This window comes from Mesoplodon bidens (genome assembly GCF_964165515.1).
Source record: "Mesoplodon bidens genome assembly, chromosome: 4".
NCBI classification, from domain to species: Eukaryota; Metazoa; Chordata; class Mammalia; order Artiodactyla; family Ziphiidae; genus Mesoplodon; species Mesoplodon bidens.
Genome location: NC_138160.1, coordinates 52,146,993 through 52,164,038, shown reverse-complemented (window position 1 = coordinate 52,164,038; position 17,046 = coordinate 52,146,993). Strand labels below are relative to the sequence as shown.

Here is a 17,046-nt window from a genome sequence, read left to right as displayed (position 1 = left end):
GTATAATTTTCATACTTCTTTGAAATCTCTATTTGTTAAGAGAATTATTTTAGAACCCTCCACATTGTTTTTAAGGTATTTGTTCTGTTCACTTAACATAACATATGATCATCTCCAATTTATCTAGGTTTAAGTCAAATTTTCAATAAAATTTTTGAATTTTACAGCTTTGATAAGTTAAACTATAAGGTATATTATAATGGTGCTAAAACATATTCTTTTTTACATCCTACAGTAAACGCTTTGATGTCACATTACACCATCACTTGCAAAGAAACCAAATTGAAATGCTTTTGTCAGAAACCAGTCAAAAATATAAAAACAATTACTTATACTATCTAACAAAAAGATGAAAAATACCTAACATGATTGAGGCACTTAATGCAGTAATTTTATTTTATTCAGTCCATGACTAGAATCATAAACAATAATGAGTTTGGTTAACTAAGAATGAACTATTATGTAAAGTTGTAGCTTTCTGTATTTTAGCTCTGAGGACACTGTTAATATTCAATATACTAATTAATAAGGACTGCTATCTATTATGACCAAATAATGAAGGCAATTTTCAAAAATAGTTCATACAGAAATAAGCCAGTCCTCAAACTTCTAAATTTTCATAAGCACCTCATCCACTGGTTTTAATTGGTTTCCTCAGTGCCTAATATTGGTTTCCTTCACACACCCCACCCCTGAACGTATCATTATAGGTATAGGAGTTCAAACCACAGAGAAACACCCTCTCCTATAAAATTACAGTAAGGATCAATTATCCTTTAGATAATTTTCACAATTTAGCACAGTTAACCATATCTGGCTCATGTGGGCACATAATTAAACGGGGCTCCTTGAAAATATCCATTTAAACTAAATGTAATGAAAGTGAATGAATTTGTCACTACATTGGATTTACTTAGGGAAACATTTTTGTTTCAATTTAACCTGAAAAACCAGCACTGCAAAACAATCCTAACATGAATATATTTAAAACGTGTATGACAACCTAGTCTCAATATCATGAGATGAATGTTCCTATAAAATATTAGCAAAATTGGGAAAAACTTCACAAAAGGGCATTTTCTGTACACGTGTAAGCACAGAGACATGGTTATACATGTCAGTTATAATAGAGCTACATGATCATTAAGTTCAGTTGGGAGAAATGTCATTTCAAAAATCACTCAAGTCAAGTTTTTATAATATAGGTAATTCAAAGTTAGCTCCTCTCCCCAAAGCCTGACATTTATAATACAGAATTTTTAGTAAACTCTTTTAAAAATTACCTGCTTCTGCAGCCATCTTTCATGCCTTCGTTGTTTCCGTCTCAGATTCTTCAGCTTGCTCTTTTCTCTCTTACTGAGCCTTTGATTAATGGCACCCAATGAAAAACTGCCTGAGTGCAGGAAGTCCAGAGGAGAGAGGTGCTCTTCCTGGTCTGGGGCCTCCAGTGTGCTCCTGCCAGCTGAGGGCAGGTCCATCAGGAAAGTCAGGTTGTTAGGACTAGCATGGCCAGAGTACACTGCAGAAGCTTCTAGACCACACTGAAATTCTCCTCCTCTTTGTGTCTGGGTCTCACGGGGAGTCACTGAAAATCTTTGCAGCAGCATATTAGGATCAAAACTGGATGAAATCTGAAAGGAACGGTTATTTTTACTCGATTCTAAAGGCAAGCCCGGAAGGTCAATAGGCTGCGTTTCATTTAGCCTGGGATACACAGTAGTCTTACTATGGATTTCATATAAAGTGGGTAATAAAGTCAGTTTCTCATTGATGTCCAAATCCAAGCTATGTGATTTTCTATGAAAAGCTCTCGTAGTGCATCTGCCGGTCACAAGCTGTGGAACAAAAAGATGATATTTTGGATCTGATGCTTTGAAGAGCAGTTTTTCGTTCTTCATCTTGAAATATGTTGACCGTACCTCCAGGCAAAGTGCTTCTGTTAATCTTCCAGGACGATTATTATTTTGGGCCATGTTTAAAAGCCCGTGACTTCTGTTTTTGGAGGCGTCACCTCTCAGCAGAGTCTCCTTGTCACAACCTGACTGAACTCTAGGATGTGACAAGTATTTCAGCGAGGGTCTCATTAGTCGGCCTGACCGTGTTGGCTGATAATCGGTCCGGCTTTTGGAGAGATGTACAGCTGCAAGCTGGCCACAGGAACATTTTGGAGTGCTGACAAAATTAAAGCCCCCTAAACGGGCCCCACAGAAAGGGCAATTCAGTTTTCCAACTGTCCACTGGGCCTACAGGTAATAAAGAAAAATAAAAACAATTCTTTCTTTGTAAAGTAACCAAAGAGAATGTGAGCTGTTTTTCTGTTTGTGGTTTTATTGTTTGTTTGTTTGTTTTTTAAAGCCGACCACATGAAGGTTTTCTATGCCACAGAAAAGGCCAGCATTCTGTTTTCTGATTAGTAGACAGAACAGTCTACTAGATGGAAACAAGCCTTCCAATAAATAGAGATAAGAAGCTCCAAAGGTCTAGAATGATAACATATTGAACATCACACCCATCTAAACAATACTCCTAAGAATTCTAAAAGAGTCTCTTAAACAATAGGCTGAATATGGATACAGTGTGAACTAATGAAAAGAAAAATACACTATGGAACCAGGAAGCAAATCAGTCTACAGAGCTTAATTTGCAAGTAAAATCTCACAGAAAAGTGTCTGTTTTGATACACTTCTTGCATACCAAGCACTGTGTGAGGGAACTTTACCCAACCAACAGAATAAAGCTCTTCCTGCCTTTTTACATACAACCAAAAGATATTGGTTGCATACATCAGTTACTTCATTTTCTATACTCAGATTACAAATTAATAATGAACTAACTTAAAGCTATCTTTTCAACAGAGATAGTAGGACATCTACAGTGTCCTAATACATTTTCTAAAGTTCAGGACACTAATAAGCAGTGCACTGGCATTTTCCCAGGAAATCATTACGACGTGAGAATGGATGCAAGGGATATCTAGCTAATGTTATTCTTTAAAAAAAAAAGTAAGCTAGTCAGTGGAGAAAGGCAACTATATTGTTCCAAAAATCATATTACTTATACTTTTCTAATACTTAGCTGTTTTGAATTATGAGAAATAATGATGCCACACTGACAAGATGAATTCCTACTCATAATATTTCATTAAGGATCCTTAAAAGTGTTTTTTTGATACTGATTGTGCCAATAAGAGTCATTAATTTTCCAGTTTATTTTACATTTGTGTAATGAGACACATAGGATATTTCATTCACTCAACAGGTACTGTTCTAGGTGCTGGGGATATAGTACATAATGAACAAAATATAAAAACTTCTGACTTCATGGAGTTTATATTCTAGTAGAGGAGCTAGGTAACTAACAAGATCAGTAAGCCCTTTGTGTGTGTATATATATATGCATATGTGGATATGCGTATGAATGTGTATAATAATTTATATATGTCATATATACTTAAGCATATTTAAAGTTCTATATATCACTTATAATGTGTGTGTAAAACATAGATAGGTATATAAAGTAGAGAAGGGAGAAAGGAAGTGTTGAGAGTGGTAATAGTGGGGAGAGGCAGTTGATAGATTGGCCAGGCAATGCCTCACTGAGAATAAAGACCTAAGGAAATGAAGAAACAGGTGAGTAGCTTTGGGAAGAGAAGTCAAGGAAGGGGAAATACCAAGTGCAAAGTCTGAGGTATAAAAGTTCTCAGAGCACTCCAGTAATAATGAAGAAACCAGTAAGCGTAATCAAGTTACACACCCTTTCATGTCTCTTGAAACAATGCATCCAAGAAAAATAGCTCTAAAATGAGGGCGAAAACTTTCTGAAGGTAGTATATTCCTAATTTTACTCAGAAACAATGGAACTTACTTTTTGTATTAGGCAGTGTATCCATTCTGGAAGGGCTTCTATATCCATATGCCACACATGACAAATATTTTGATCATCAGCTGAATCATGTCTATCCTGTTATATCAAAATGCATAATATTAGTCATGACTAGTTCAGAATTTATTACACAAAATTCATATTTGAGTAAAACACAAAAAATACTTTCAATTTTAGATAGGAAGGAAATACATACTGCCCTTCTCTCCTTACTCCCATTGCCAAAGACAAACACAGAAAGAAAAGGTTTTTTTTTTCAGGGAATAGCCACGTTTAAATTGACCAAAAAAAAAAAAAAAAAAGATTCCTGCATTTCATTGAGTTCATCAAATTAAATTTAAAATTGAGCAGAAAGTTACTGAATGGACAAATCTGGTGCCCTATTTTTTCTGTGTGTGAGTAAAAATACTACCATTCATGACAACTTCCCCCAGCCTTCGATCTCTGATTCTGTCTGGACTCTAATGACAGAATAAAGGAGTTGCTGTATTCTCTATCAAGATGCTCCAGAAAAGTTTAAGAGAATGGGAGAAGAGGAATAATTGTACAGGGAGCTAGATAGGCTCTGACTAAATTTCAGCTGTGTAAGTACAACAAAAAATTCAAAAAGAGACAATTTTAGCCTTTTGAAGTAGGTTTGTAGAAATAAATGTGATATATAGTTGAGACACGATGACTTCTCAACATGTCAAAAAAATTCAGGGCAGTCCAGGGTGAAGATATGTGGTTCTTTACTACCTCTGTGACCGTAGGACAGCTGCTTTACCTCTCTGGCTCTCAGTTTCTTTTCCTGTAAAACACTGCTACATAACTGCTCAGGTCCCTTCTGGGTCTACAGAATTTCATTCTGTGAAATGACAGAAAGGGTTGATTGACAAGAACAGCACAAGGGTAGGCTCCTGTCCATATATCCTTTCCCAGGATCAGATTTTAAACAGAAGTAGCTCTGCAAGTTGACAAAGAATAGTTCTCTTTTATATTTCCAAAGTGGTTGCACTACTAGTTACTATAATCAGGTTATAACAAAGTAACAAACAAGGAAATTATTAAGCATGACTTAGAAGTTTGTATTTACAGTGCTATGAATGAAAAAGGACTGAATCTCTTTAAGAAATTTTCACTGAATAATCTACATTAGATTGTGACTTAGAGCCAGGATCACCCAGAATTTTTGTTTAATATCCCAAGATGGTTCCTCTGGACTTTACATCATTTTTCTCCTCCATCAGTAGATCTTAAGGTACTAAATTGTTGCCCCGTGTAGACAAAAAGTTTCAGTGTAATTTATTTACATATTGGAAAGATCTATAAAGAAGTCATATTAATCTAACTTTGGTCAGGAGCCCAAAAAATCAAAATATAAATTAAAAGTGGAAGGGACTTGAGCTACTGTTATAGGTTAGATCACGTTTCATTATTTTGTATATTGTATACAGTAGTATTTTATATGTCAAAATAATAATTAGTGCTAAACCAAATTCAAGATTATAATGATGAAATAAAACTTCTGTTAAAAGGTTTAAAAATTTCCAATTCTAATGTTTTAAAAATCTGCAACATGGGTTGAAAATATTTCAATGGCAAATAGAAAATCTGTTGGGAAGGGTTTATAGTTGCCCGAAGAGAAACTTTACAGTTTTATTCATGATGCCTAAACTTCAATTCTGGTTAACAAATGGAACTTCCCATGTCAATACAAGAATAGTGAGGGCCAGAAAAGTGCAGGGCAATATGAAGAGGATATTACTGAACAGAAGTAAAGTTAGGAACAGAAGAGGAGATGCTAGGAATACTTTCTAGCTCAAACATCTTACTGCTCCCTAATACATGGCTATTCACAAGAGTGTTAGGCAAACATACAAAGGTTTAATCTTATTCTAGATTATGATAAAATGATACAGCGAAAATTCAGGCAGAGAGAAATGTAATTCTTGGTTTCAAGATAGCAAAGTGAGTACATATTCCAGCCTATACTCTCTATCAAACCACAGAACCTGCAAAAGATTTTTCAAAAAAAGGAATCAATAGATGAATGAGAAAATATGGGTGGGGAGATTTCAATGGACCAAAAATTGTAAGGAACCTCTGAGAGATTAATAAGGGAAACAACAGCATACTGTATTCAAGTACATAACAGATGAGAACAACACAAAGAATGGCCCATGCCAAAGTTGTGGAAAATAGAAGCAAAAAAGGGCCCTGGGCAACTATTTGGGGTGGATGTGAAGTCTGTCTATCTCCAGGCAAGAGGAGTACTTGGGGCAGAGAGAAATAGGGCAACATTTCTGAAAATGTGGCGGAAAGGCCTGGAAAAAAATGGAAAGCATTTGCAATATGTCTAGAAGATGAGCTACTGAGGACCAATCTCTATTCTTGCTGAAAATATTACCATATAAAAATATTACATTATTTACTATATTAACTATATCAACATATAAAGAATATGAAATAGATTTGTTTTAATAATAAGGTACACCTCTAACACACACTGTTTTTTTTTAAATCAAGTGAAAGAGAACTAAATATACTTGGAATTACGATACTAAAAGCATATACAACCTAAAGAAAACCAATATTACAACTTTTCTATGGAAACATATGTATATAAATGGATAGAAAAGGTACCTTACAGGCTGTGTACCAAGTTGATATCACTGGCTAGATTTTAAGAATGAAAGAAGCCTAAGATTAGGAAAGTTACTAAAAGGAAACTAACTTTTCCATAATTGTTTTAATAGGAGAATATATTATATTACACTTATATAATAAAGTATTTATTTAAAAATTGATGTAAATAAAAATAAAATACATTGATTACTTCTAGTTCTGGAAATACTGGAGTAAGTGGTATTAGACATGCTCTCACTATTAAAACTGATAAAACTAGGCAAAATATATTAAAGTATTATTTTAAGACATTAGACAAAAGAAAGCACAGGACTGTGATCCCTCAGAGAAGGAAAATAAATGAGGTAAGCCTAAAAATAACCCTGGATTTCTGCCTGGGGGAACTTTCAGAACCTTGGTATAGGGAGGAGGAACCCAATTAGTGTACAGCAGCCTTGATGATTTAAGATGGAGCTCAGAGTCTGTAGAGGCTAAATAGCTAGAATTTGCAAGACACTATACTGGCAAGGAGAGGCCTATAAATAGAAAAAAAGTTCCAGAAATCTGTATAGTGATTCCTCTAAATTTTTGGTTGAATACCAATATGGACATATGTAGGGTGAGATATCAGAGAACTAGATAAAGAAAACTTACTAAGGAAAAGACATCTTCTAGTGAGCTGCAAACAACTATTCACACAGGGCTCACAGCAAGGCTGGGAAGATGTTCAAGTTCCAAGCACCCAGAGTAGAAAGATCTCAATGAACTTATGGGGTCTTTAGGAGAGATTCCAGAAGAGTTCTGCCTTAAAAGTAGGGCTAAATTAGCCCAAGAGTAAAGGGTACTAAAAAGCAACTCTAATAAAGCTTAAAAATAAGCCTCCAAAGAATGAAGTTCAATCACAAATAACTTATATGCTTGCTAAAACACCCTTTAAAGGAAGACAATAATATCCAGACACTCAATAATGTTAAATCTAAATGTCCAACCTACAAGAAAAACTACTAGATATGTACCAAAAAAAAAAAAAATCCAAAACATGTGACCCACAACCAGGAGAAAAATTGATCAATAGCAATATACCCCCCAAAAAGTGGATATAATTGCATAAACAGACATTAAACCAGCTATGACAAATATTTTCAAGTATTAAAAGAAAAACATGAGTATAATGAAAAGATAAATTGTCTTAATACCTAATGAATGATATATCTAGAGAAGAAACTTTTCTGAAATTAAAAATTTCACTTAGGGCTTCCCTGGTGGCGCAGTGGTTGAGAGTCCGCCTGCCGGTGCAGGGGACACGGGTTCGTGCCCCGGTCTGGGAAGATCCCACGTGCCGCAGAGCGGCTGGGCCCGTGAGCCATGGCTGCTGAGCCTGCGCGTCCGGAGCCTGTGCTCTGCAGGGGGAGAGGCCACAACAGTGAGAGGCCCGCCTACCGCAAAAAAAAAAAAAAAAAAAAAAAAAAATTTCACTTAACAGCAAATTAGATACTGCAGAAGAAAACCTGAACATATAAAATAAAAAATAATGAAAAAACCAAGCATAGAAAGAAAAAAAATGTGGAAAACAATAAGCAACATCTCAGTGACTTTTGGGAAACATCAAATAGTCTAACATACATGTAAATGGAGAATAGACGGGACAATAGAATAAATCATGGCCAAATTTTCCAAAGGCCTATAGATTCAAGAAGCTCAGGGATCCTCAAACAGTGTAAACACAAAGGAAACCATGGCTCTTAATAAAATTGCTGAAATTCAGTGACAAAAGAATGCATCAAGAAAAACTAGGTATCTTACAAACAGGAGAAAAAAGATAACAATGACTTTTGGAATTCCACTTAGGGCCATGAAGGAATAGGAGTTCAGAACTAACTTCCTACCATAAACAACTAGGAAACTGGACAAAATGTAACAAACAACTATTTTCAAACAGTGGGACAACAGGCAGTAAAATACTGACTTCTGAGAGAAATAAATTAATTGAGCCTATAGTCATCCAGACTTTCTTCCTGGTGGCAATTAACAGAGTACAGTACACATGAAGAAGGAACCTCGACAGAGTCTGGTCAACTTTCTGACTTGAGGAAACAAGAATCAGATTTTTTGGAGCTTAAGGCAAACTAAAATCTGCAGGACACAGTACCCAAGAGAGATTTTTTTTTTAAAGTTCCAGAAATTTGTATATGGTTTCCCCTTGAGTCTTTGATCAAAGTCCAATATGGTCATGCTTAGAGCAAAACTCCAGGAGACTGTGCTAAGAACACCTGTACAGAGGAAAGAACAATTAGAGAGGCTATAAGCCAAATAATTCCAAGAGCTCACACAGGGCCAGGAAACATTATGTTCCAACCAGCCTGATGCTAAAGGACTCATTAAATAATGAAGCATTCAGTAGTGACCCAAAGGGTCATTTCATAAAAGTGGGACTAAATTAGCCTTAGAATAAGGACTACTCTAAACCTGCCCTAAAGAACCTAAAAATAAGCTTCTAAATTATCAAAATTATCTAAAAACAAGTATTAGGCAGAACAAAATACAAAAGCCTTTAAAGGAATAAAACAAAGTATAACACTCCACAACATGAAATTTACAGTGTTTGGTATCCAAACAAAAATCCAACATAGAACAGGCCTGGGGGAGAGCAGGCCTGTTGACCTGAGGGAAATGGATAAAACTCTATCCAGATCCTTTCTCCTTGTCTCTCCAACAAAACAAAAGCCTTAAACTACTAGCGGAAGGACAATACACATTGTGACCCTTAGAACACTGATGAACAGCAACAACAAAACCCTCAAATCCCTGAGAGAGTGGCAGGAATACAATGCTGGACACAAAACTATAACTGAAAGGGACAGGAGCGCTGAGATGGCCAAACCCCTAAGATCCAAAAATGCAGTGCCTGAGGCAGTCAGGAAAGGAAGACGGATGTAAAGTAGGGGACAGAAAGGAAAATATGGTACTGATGAGGATGAACTGAAACTCATGCCAGTTTCACTGTCTCTGATCTTGATTATGTGGGTATATATCAGAGAAACTAGAACCCTTCATCACAGAGCTAAATATACATCTATCTGACCCAGGAGGCAGAGTCTGAACTAGGATCCAGGGGAAGGCAGAGAAGTTATAGGCTTGTTGAAGTTGCTGTCCCTTTTCAACAAGGCAAGCCAGCATAACAAAACTATGGGGATAGAGAAGAGATCAGTAATTATCAGGGTTGGGTGAGGGAGGAAAGGATTGAATATGAAGGGTGAGCATGAGACAATTTAGGGAATAATGTAACTGTTCTATATCTTGATTGTAGTTATGTATAATCAACCCTATTCATTTGTCAAAACTCAGGGAACTGTATACCAAAGAGTAATTTTACTGTATAAAAAATGTTATAAATGAAGGTGAAATAAAGACTTTTTCATAGGAACAAATCCTAAAAGAATTTATCATCAGTAAATTTGAACTATAAGACATGGCAAAGGAAGTTCTTCGATACAAGAAAAATTTCATCAAATGAAACTTGGATCAACACAACTGAGTAAAGTGATCCTCAAATGGTAAATATGTTGGTAAATGTAAAATTTATTTTTTTCTTTTTAATTTTCTTTAAAGGACAGCTTACTTGTTAAAGCAGTTTGTTAAAAATATTCTGTGGAGTTTTAAATGAAAAAATAAAATATCTGAAGACAACAATATGAAGAATAGGAAATGAGAAATGAAAGCATACTGAGTAAGATCCTCACTCTATATGTGCTATGGTATAATATAATTTAAAGGAAGACTTTGATAAATTACGGATGCATAGGGACTTCCCTGATGGCGCAGTGGTTAAGAATCTACCTGCCAATGCAGGGGACACGGGTTCAAGCCCTGGTCCGGGAAGATCCCACATGCCGCAGAGCAATTAAGCCCGTGCACCACAACTACTGAGCCTGTGCTCTAGAGCCTGCAATGAACACCCAACGCAGCCAAAAAACAAACAAACAAAAAAAATTACGGATGCATATTGTAAACCAAAGATCAACCACTAAGGGAAAAACAGTACCCTAAAAAGTCAACAGACATAAAAGGAATCCTGAAAATAACTTAATCCAAAAATGCAGTAAAAGAAAAACAGAAGACAGAACATGAGACAAATAGGGAATAAATGTTACATTTAAGCTCAAACATATTTATACTCACATTAAATGTAATGATCTAAATATTCCAATTACAAATCAGAGGATATTAGACTGGATGACAAAGACCAAACTATACATCTTATACAAGAAATTCATTTTTAATATAAAGGCACACATAGGTTTGGAATTTAAAGGATAAAAATTTTTACCATGCAAACATAAATCAAAGGAAAGCTAGAGTTGCTATATTAATATCAAAGTAGATTTCAGGACAAGGAATATTGTCAGGGATAAAAAAGAAACTTTTCATAATTATAAAGGAGTCAATTCATCAGGAAGACATAACAATTGTAAATATGTATTCACCGAATAGCAAATGTCAAAATACTTGAAGTAAAAGCTGACAGAACTTAAAAAGAAAATGGACAAACACATAATTATAGTTGGAAATTTCAGCATTTGTCTTATAAAGTTGTATTACAAGTAGACAGAAACTCAGTAAGAATATAGAACATTTAGACAACACCATCAATCAACTGACATTTGTGCAACACTATACCCAACAACACAGAATAGATATTTGTTTAAAGTGCACCTGGAATACGTTCCAAGAAGGACCATTTGTTGGACCATTATTTAGATTTAAAAGGAATGAAGTAATGCCAAATGTGTTCTCTACTATAATGGAATTAAATTAGAAAACAATAGCAGAAAGATATCTGAAAAATCCCCAAGTACTTGAAAATTAAAAAACATACTTCTGAAGAACCTATGGGTCAAAGAAGAAATCACAAGAGAAATGAGAAAATACCTCAAATTGAATAAAAAGGAAAACACACATATTAAAATTTGTAGAATGCAGATAAAGCAGTGGTCATAGGATACTTTAGAGTATAAATATATTTGACAAAATAAAGGATTCAATGATCTAAGCTTCTTCCAACTTAGAAAGCTACAAGAAGAGCAAATTAAGACTAAAGTAAACAGAAAGAAAATAATACATATCAGAAATAAATAAAATAAAAAATAGACAAACAATGAAACTGAAAGATATTAAAGAAAGATAAAACATGACCAATATTTGGGAAAAGGAGAGACATGATTATAGAATCAATGACATTTAAACAATAATAATGTAATGGAGTGGAAAGTTTTATGAAAAAACTTGGCAAACTAGATGAAATAAAATTCTTAAAAGATATAATTTACTTAAATGAATCAAGGAGAAATGGGCTATATGAACAGCTCTAAATCAATTAAGCTAAATTTGAAATTAAATCTTGTCTCCCACCAAAAACAAACAAACTGCTCCAGGCCCAGATGGCTTTTCTGGTGAACTGTATCAAATAGTTAAGGAAGAAATGTACAAATCCTATACAAATTCTTTCAGAAAACTGAGTATGATGGACTGCTTCCCAACTCATTTTATGAGGCCAGCATTATCACAAAAATTTTTAAAGATAAAGATGTTACAATAAAGGACATCCATGAAGGAGAGGATCAAGATGGTGGAGTAGGAAGACCCTGAGCTCACCTCCCCCCACGAAAACATCAAAACTACAACTACATATAGAGCAACTCTTGTTGAGAATGACCTGAACACTAGCAGGACAGATGGCTCTTTTACAACCAAGGTTATGAAAGAGAGAACCACACAGAGCCTGGTAGGAGAGGAAGAGAAGCATTTCTAGTTGCAACCCAGCCCCCTAGGGGGTGACCAAGAAGAGGAAGGCGATATCACAGTCTTGGCATCCTCCCTAAGAAGTCAGGGGTTCAAGTCCCATATTAAGCACCCAAGCCCTGGGGTCTGGCAACAGGAAGACGAGCCCTCTTGGATGCTTAGAAAAGCAGTGGGGCTTTCAAGAGGGCCATAAGAAACCGGGACTCTGCTCTTGAAGGGCATGCACACAGACTTGCTTGCTCCCAGTCCAAGGATAGAGGCAGCAGAATGAAAACTGCTTGGTGCTCTGGCCAGCCTGCCAGGACCATCCCAGCATGCCCGCCCAACCTACACTGAGCACCTGCTCTAGCCCCTCCAGCTCAGGTACTGCTTCCCACCAACGTGGAGACTGCCATCACACACAGTAGGGAGAAGCACAGCTAGCTCAGAATGGCTGCCCCAGCCCTTTGGGCCCTGACACCCTCCCCAACCAAGGCAGAGATCACCATCACCACTGTATACCTGCTGAGAAGAGGAGAAGCAAAACCAGATCAGAACTGCTGCTCCAGCCTCTTGGGCCCTGACCTCACCCCTAACCAAGACAATCCAAGTCCAAGACCACCAATGCTCTGAGGGAAAAGCCCAATTCCCTCAGGGCTCCTGCTCTAGCCCCTCAGGCCACAGTTCCACCACCAGACAGGGGTGTAATTACCATCAAGTATTGGAAAAACCCTGACTCACACTGGGCTCTGGCTCCAGCTCATCCAACTTTGGCCCTACCTCCCACCAAGGCAGTGGTCAGCAGCACATCCCAAGAGAAGACATGGCCCATGATCACTTCAGATCCAACTCTCCCACCAATGCCATGGGGCACAAGCGGCCTGTATAGGGATGTTCCCACACACGGACACACCTTCAAGACCAGGATATGTAACTCTTTCACCTAATTTCATTAAAACAGAGAAAATCAAACAAAATAATAAAATAATAAAGGTTAGAATGGAAATAGAGACAAAAAACTAGAAAAGATCAATGAAACTAAGAGCTGGTTTTTAAAAGATAAACAAAACTGACAAACCTTTAGCCAGACTCATCAAGGAAAAAAAAATGAGGTCTAAGTAAACAAAATTAGAAATGAAAGAGAAGAAATCACAACCAATATCACAGAAATATAATCATAAGATAATACTATGAACATGTACATGCTAACAAACTGGACAATCTAGAATAATTGGATAAATTTCTAGAAACATACAATCATCCAAGACTGAATAAAAAAGAAACAGAAAATATAAATAGACCAATTACTAATATTAAAATTGAATCAGTAATCAAAAAACTCCCAAAAAACCAAAGTCCACCAGACAACAGCTTCACAGGGCAATTCTATCAAAAATTTAAAGAAGAGTTAATACCTATCCTTCTCAAACTATTCCAAAATATTGAACAGGAGGGAACACTTCCAAATTCATTCTATGAGGCCAGCATTACTCTGATACCAAAACCAGACAAAGACACTACTACTACAGAAAATTAGAGGCCAACATCCCAGATGAACACAGATGCAAAAATCTTCAATGATATATTAGCAAACCAAATTCAACAATACATAAAGGATCATACATCATGATCAAGTGGGATTTATTCCATGGATACAAAGATGGTTCAACAACCACAAATCAATCACTGTGATACATCACATTAACAAAACAAAGAATAAAAATTACATGATCATCTCAACAGATGCAGAAAAAGTACTTGACAAAATCCAACATTGGTTCATGATAAAAAAAAATCTTGACCAAGTTGGTATAGAGGGAACATACTTCAACATAGTAAACAACATTTATGACAAACTCACAGCTAGCATTCTACTCAACAGTGGTAAGTTCAAAGCTTTTCCTCTGAGATTAGAAATAAGACAAGCACAACACTGTAAATCAACTATACTTCAATAATAATAATTTAAAAAAGACAAGGATACCCACTCTCAACACTTATGCTCAACATGGTACTGGAAGTTCTAGCAACAGCAATCAGACTAGAAAAAAAAAAAGGCATCCAAATTGGAAGGAAAGAAGTAAAACTCTCACTATTTGCAAATGACATGATACTGTACTATTCAGAAAACCCTAAACACTTCACCAAAAAACTACTAGCACTAATAAATGAATTCAATAAAGTTGCAGGATATAAGAAAAATATACAGAAATCTGTTGCATTTCTATAGACTAATAATAAACTATCAGAAGGAGAAATGAAGAAAACAATCCCATTTATAATCATATCAAAAAGAATAAAATACCTAGGAATAAATATAACCAAGGAAGTGATGACTTGTACTTTGAAAACTATATGACACTGAAGAAAGAAATTAAAAATAATATAAATAAATGGAATGATATCCCATGTTCACGGATAGGAAAAATTATTGTTGAAATGTCCATACTGCCCAAAGCATTCTACAGATTTAATGTAATCCCTACCAAAATACCCATTACATTTTTCACAGAACTAAAACAAATGATCCTAAAATTTGTATGGAACCACAAAAGACCCTGAGAAGCCAAAGCAATCTTGAGAAAAAAAGAACAAAGGTAAAATTATCATGCTTCCTGACTTCAGATTATACTACAAAAAAGCTACAGTTACCAAAACAGTATTGTACTGGCACAAAAACAGACACAAAGATCAATGGAACAGAAATAAACCGACACACATATGGTCAATTAATCTACAACAAAGGAGGCAAGAATATACAATAGGGAAAAGACAGTTTCTTCAATAAGTGGTGTTGGGAAAATTGGAGAGCTACATGTAAAAGAATGAAATTAGAACATTTTTTCACACCATATATAAAAATAAATTCAAAATGTATTAAACACCAAAATGTAAGACCTGAAACCACAAAACTCCTAGAAGAAAACATAGGCAGTATGGTCTTTGACACTGGTCTTAGCAATATTTTCTTTGAATTTGTCTCCTTAAGTGTGGAATACAAAAGTGAAAACAAACAAATTGGACCTAATCAAACTTAAAAGCTTTTACACAGTGAAGGAAACCATCAACAAAATGGAAAGGCAACTTAATGAATGGGAAAAGATATTTGCAAATGACGTACTGATAAAGGGTTAGTATCTGAAATAGATAAAGAACTCACACAACTAAATATCAAATAGAACAAACGATACAGTTAAAAAATGGTCAGAGGATCTAAACAGGCATTTTTCCAAAGAAGACATACAGATGGACAATAGGCACATGAAAAAATGCTCAACATCCCTAGTCATCAGGGAAACGCAAATCAAAACCATAATGAGATATCACCTCACACCTGTCAGAATGACCGCCATCACAAAGATGAGAACATGTGTTGACAAGGATGAGGAGAAAAGGAAACCCTCATGTACTGCTGGTAGGAACATAAATTGCTACAGTCACTATTGAAAATAGCATGAAGGTTCCTCAAAAAAAAAAATAATAAATAGTGCTACCATATGATCCAGTAATTCCACTTCTGGGCATTTATCTGAAGAAAACAAAAACAATACTTCAAAAAGATGGGCTTCCCTGGTGGCGCAGCGGTTGAGAGTCCGCTTGCCAATGCAGAGGACACGGGTTCGTGCCCCGATCCGGGAAGATCCCACATGCCGTGGAGCAGCTGGGCCCGTGAGCTATGGCCGCTGAGCCTGCGCGTCCGGAGCCTGTGCCCCGCAACGGAAGAGGCCACAATAGTGAGAGGCCCGTGTACCGCAAAAAAAAAAAAAAAAAAAGATATATGCATCCCAATGTTTACGACAGCATTACTTACAACAGTCAAATATGGAAACAACAAAGATGTCCATCAATGGATAAAGAAAATGTGGTATATGTGTTTGTGTATATGTATAGACACACACACACACACACATGCACACACAATTGAGTGTCACTCAGCCATAAATAAGAATGAAATCCTGCCATCTGTGAAAACGTGGATAGACCTGGATGACATTATGCTAGTAAGTAAAATAAGTCAGAGAGAGAAAGATAGATACTGCATGTTTTCACTTACTCGTGGAATCTAAAAAACAAAACAAAGAAAGAAATATAACAAAACAGTAACAGACTCACAGATACAGAGCACAGACTGGTGGTTGCCAAAAGGGAGAGGGATAAGAGGAGGGCTAAAATGGGTGAAAAGGATTAAAAAGTACAAATAACTAGGTATAAAATACATAAGTTACAAGGGCATAATGTAAAGCATATGGAGTATAGTAAATATTTTATAATAACTATGTGAAGTATAATGCATAAAAATATAAAGTTACTATGCTGTGCATCTGGAATTAATATAATATTGTAAGTTAACTATACTTTGAATAAAAAAAAGACATCCACAGATGAACATCTCTCTTAAACAAAGCATCAAAATCCTTGATAAAATATTAATAAGTAAAATTTAGCAATAGATTATCATATATAGGTAGAATATACTAAGAGATCCACAAAAAGCAACTAAAAAGTGAGTTTAGCATAATACGTTTGCAGGATATAAAGTCAATATACAAATTCAGCTCTATTTCTTTAGATTAGCCACAAGAAATTGTAATGGGTAACTTATTAAATATCAATTATAACAGCAGCAAAAAACATGAACTACTTAGGAGTAAATTTAATACAATATGTACAAGATCTCTCCATCATAAACTAGAAAACACTGCTGAAAGAATTGAGGAATACATAGTGGTGTGTATCTCAGGAATGAAAGATTGATATAGCATTCAAAAATCATACAAT

The 17,046-nt window shown here is 35.7% G+C and overlaps 1 protein-coding gene across 2 annotated transcripts in view; it reads right to left on the bottom strand.

Annotated features, from left to right (window-relative positions):
• Window positions 1-17,046, bottom strand: part of RNF180 (ring finger protein 180) — a 277,857-nt gene that overhangs the window by 219,267 nt on the left and 41,544 nt on the right. For both annotated transcript variants that reach the window (XM_081232400.1, XM_081232401.1), the window contains exons 3-4: window positions 3,865-3,960; window positions 1,284-2,243 (exon numbers count right to left, since the gene is read on the bottom strand). In XM_081232400.1, coding sequence (XP_081088526.1) covers window positions 1,284-2,243; window positions 3,865-3,960 — 1,056 coding nt within the window. The remainder of the gene's footprint in view (window positions 1-1,283; window positions 2,244-3,864; window positions 3,961-17,046) is intronic.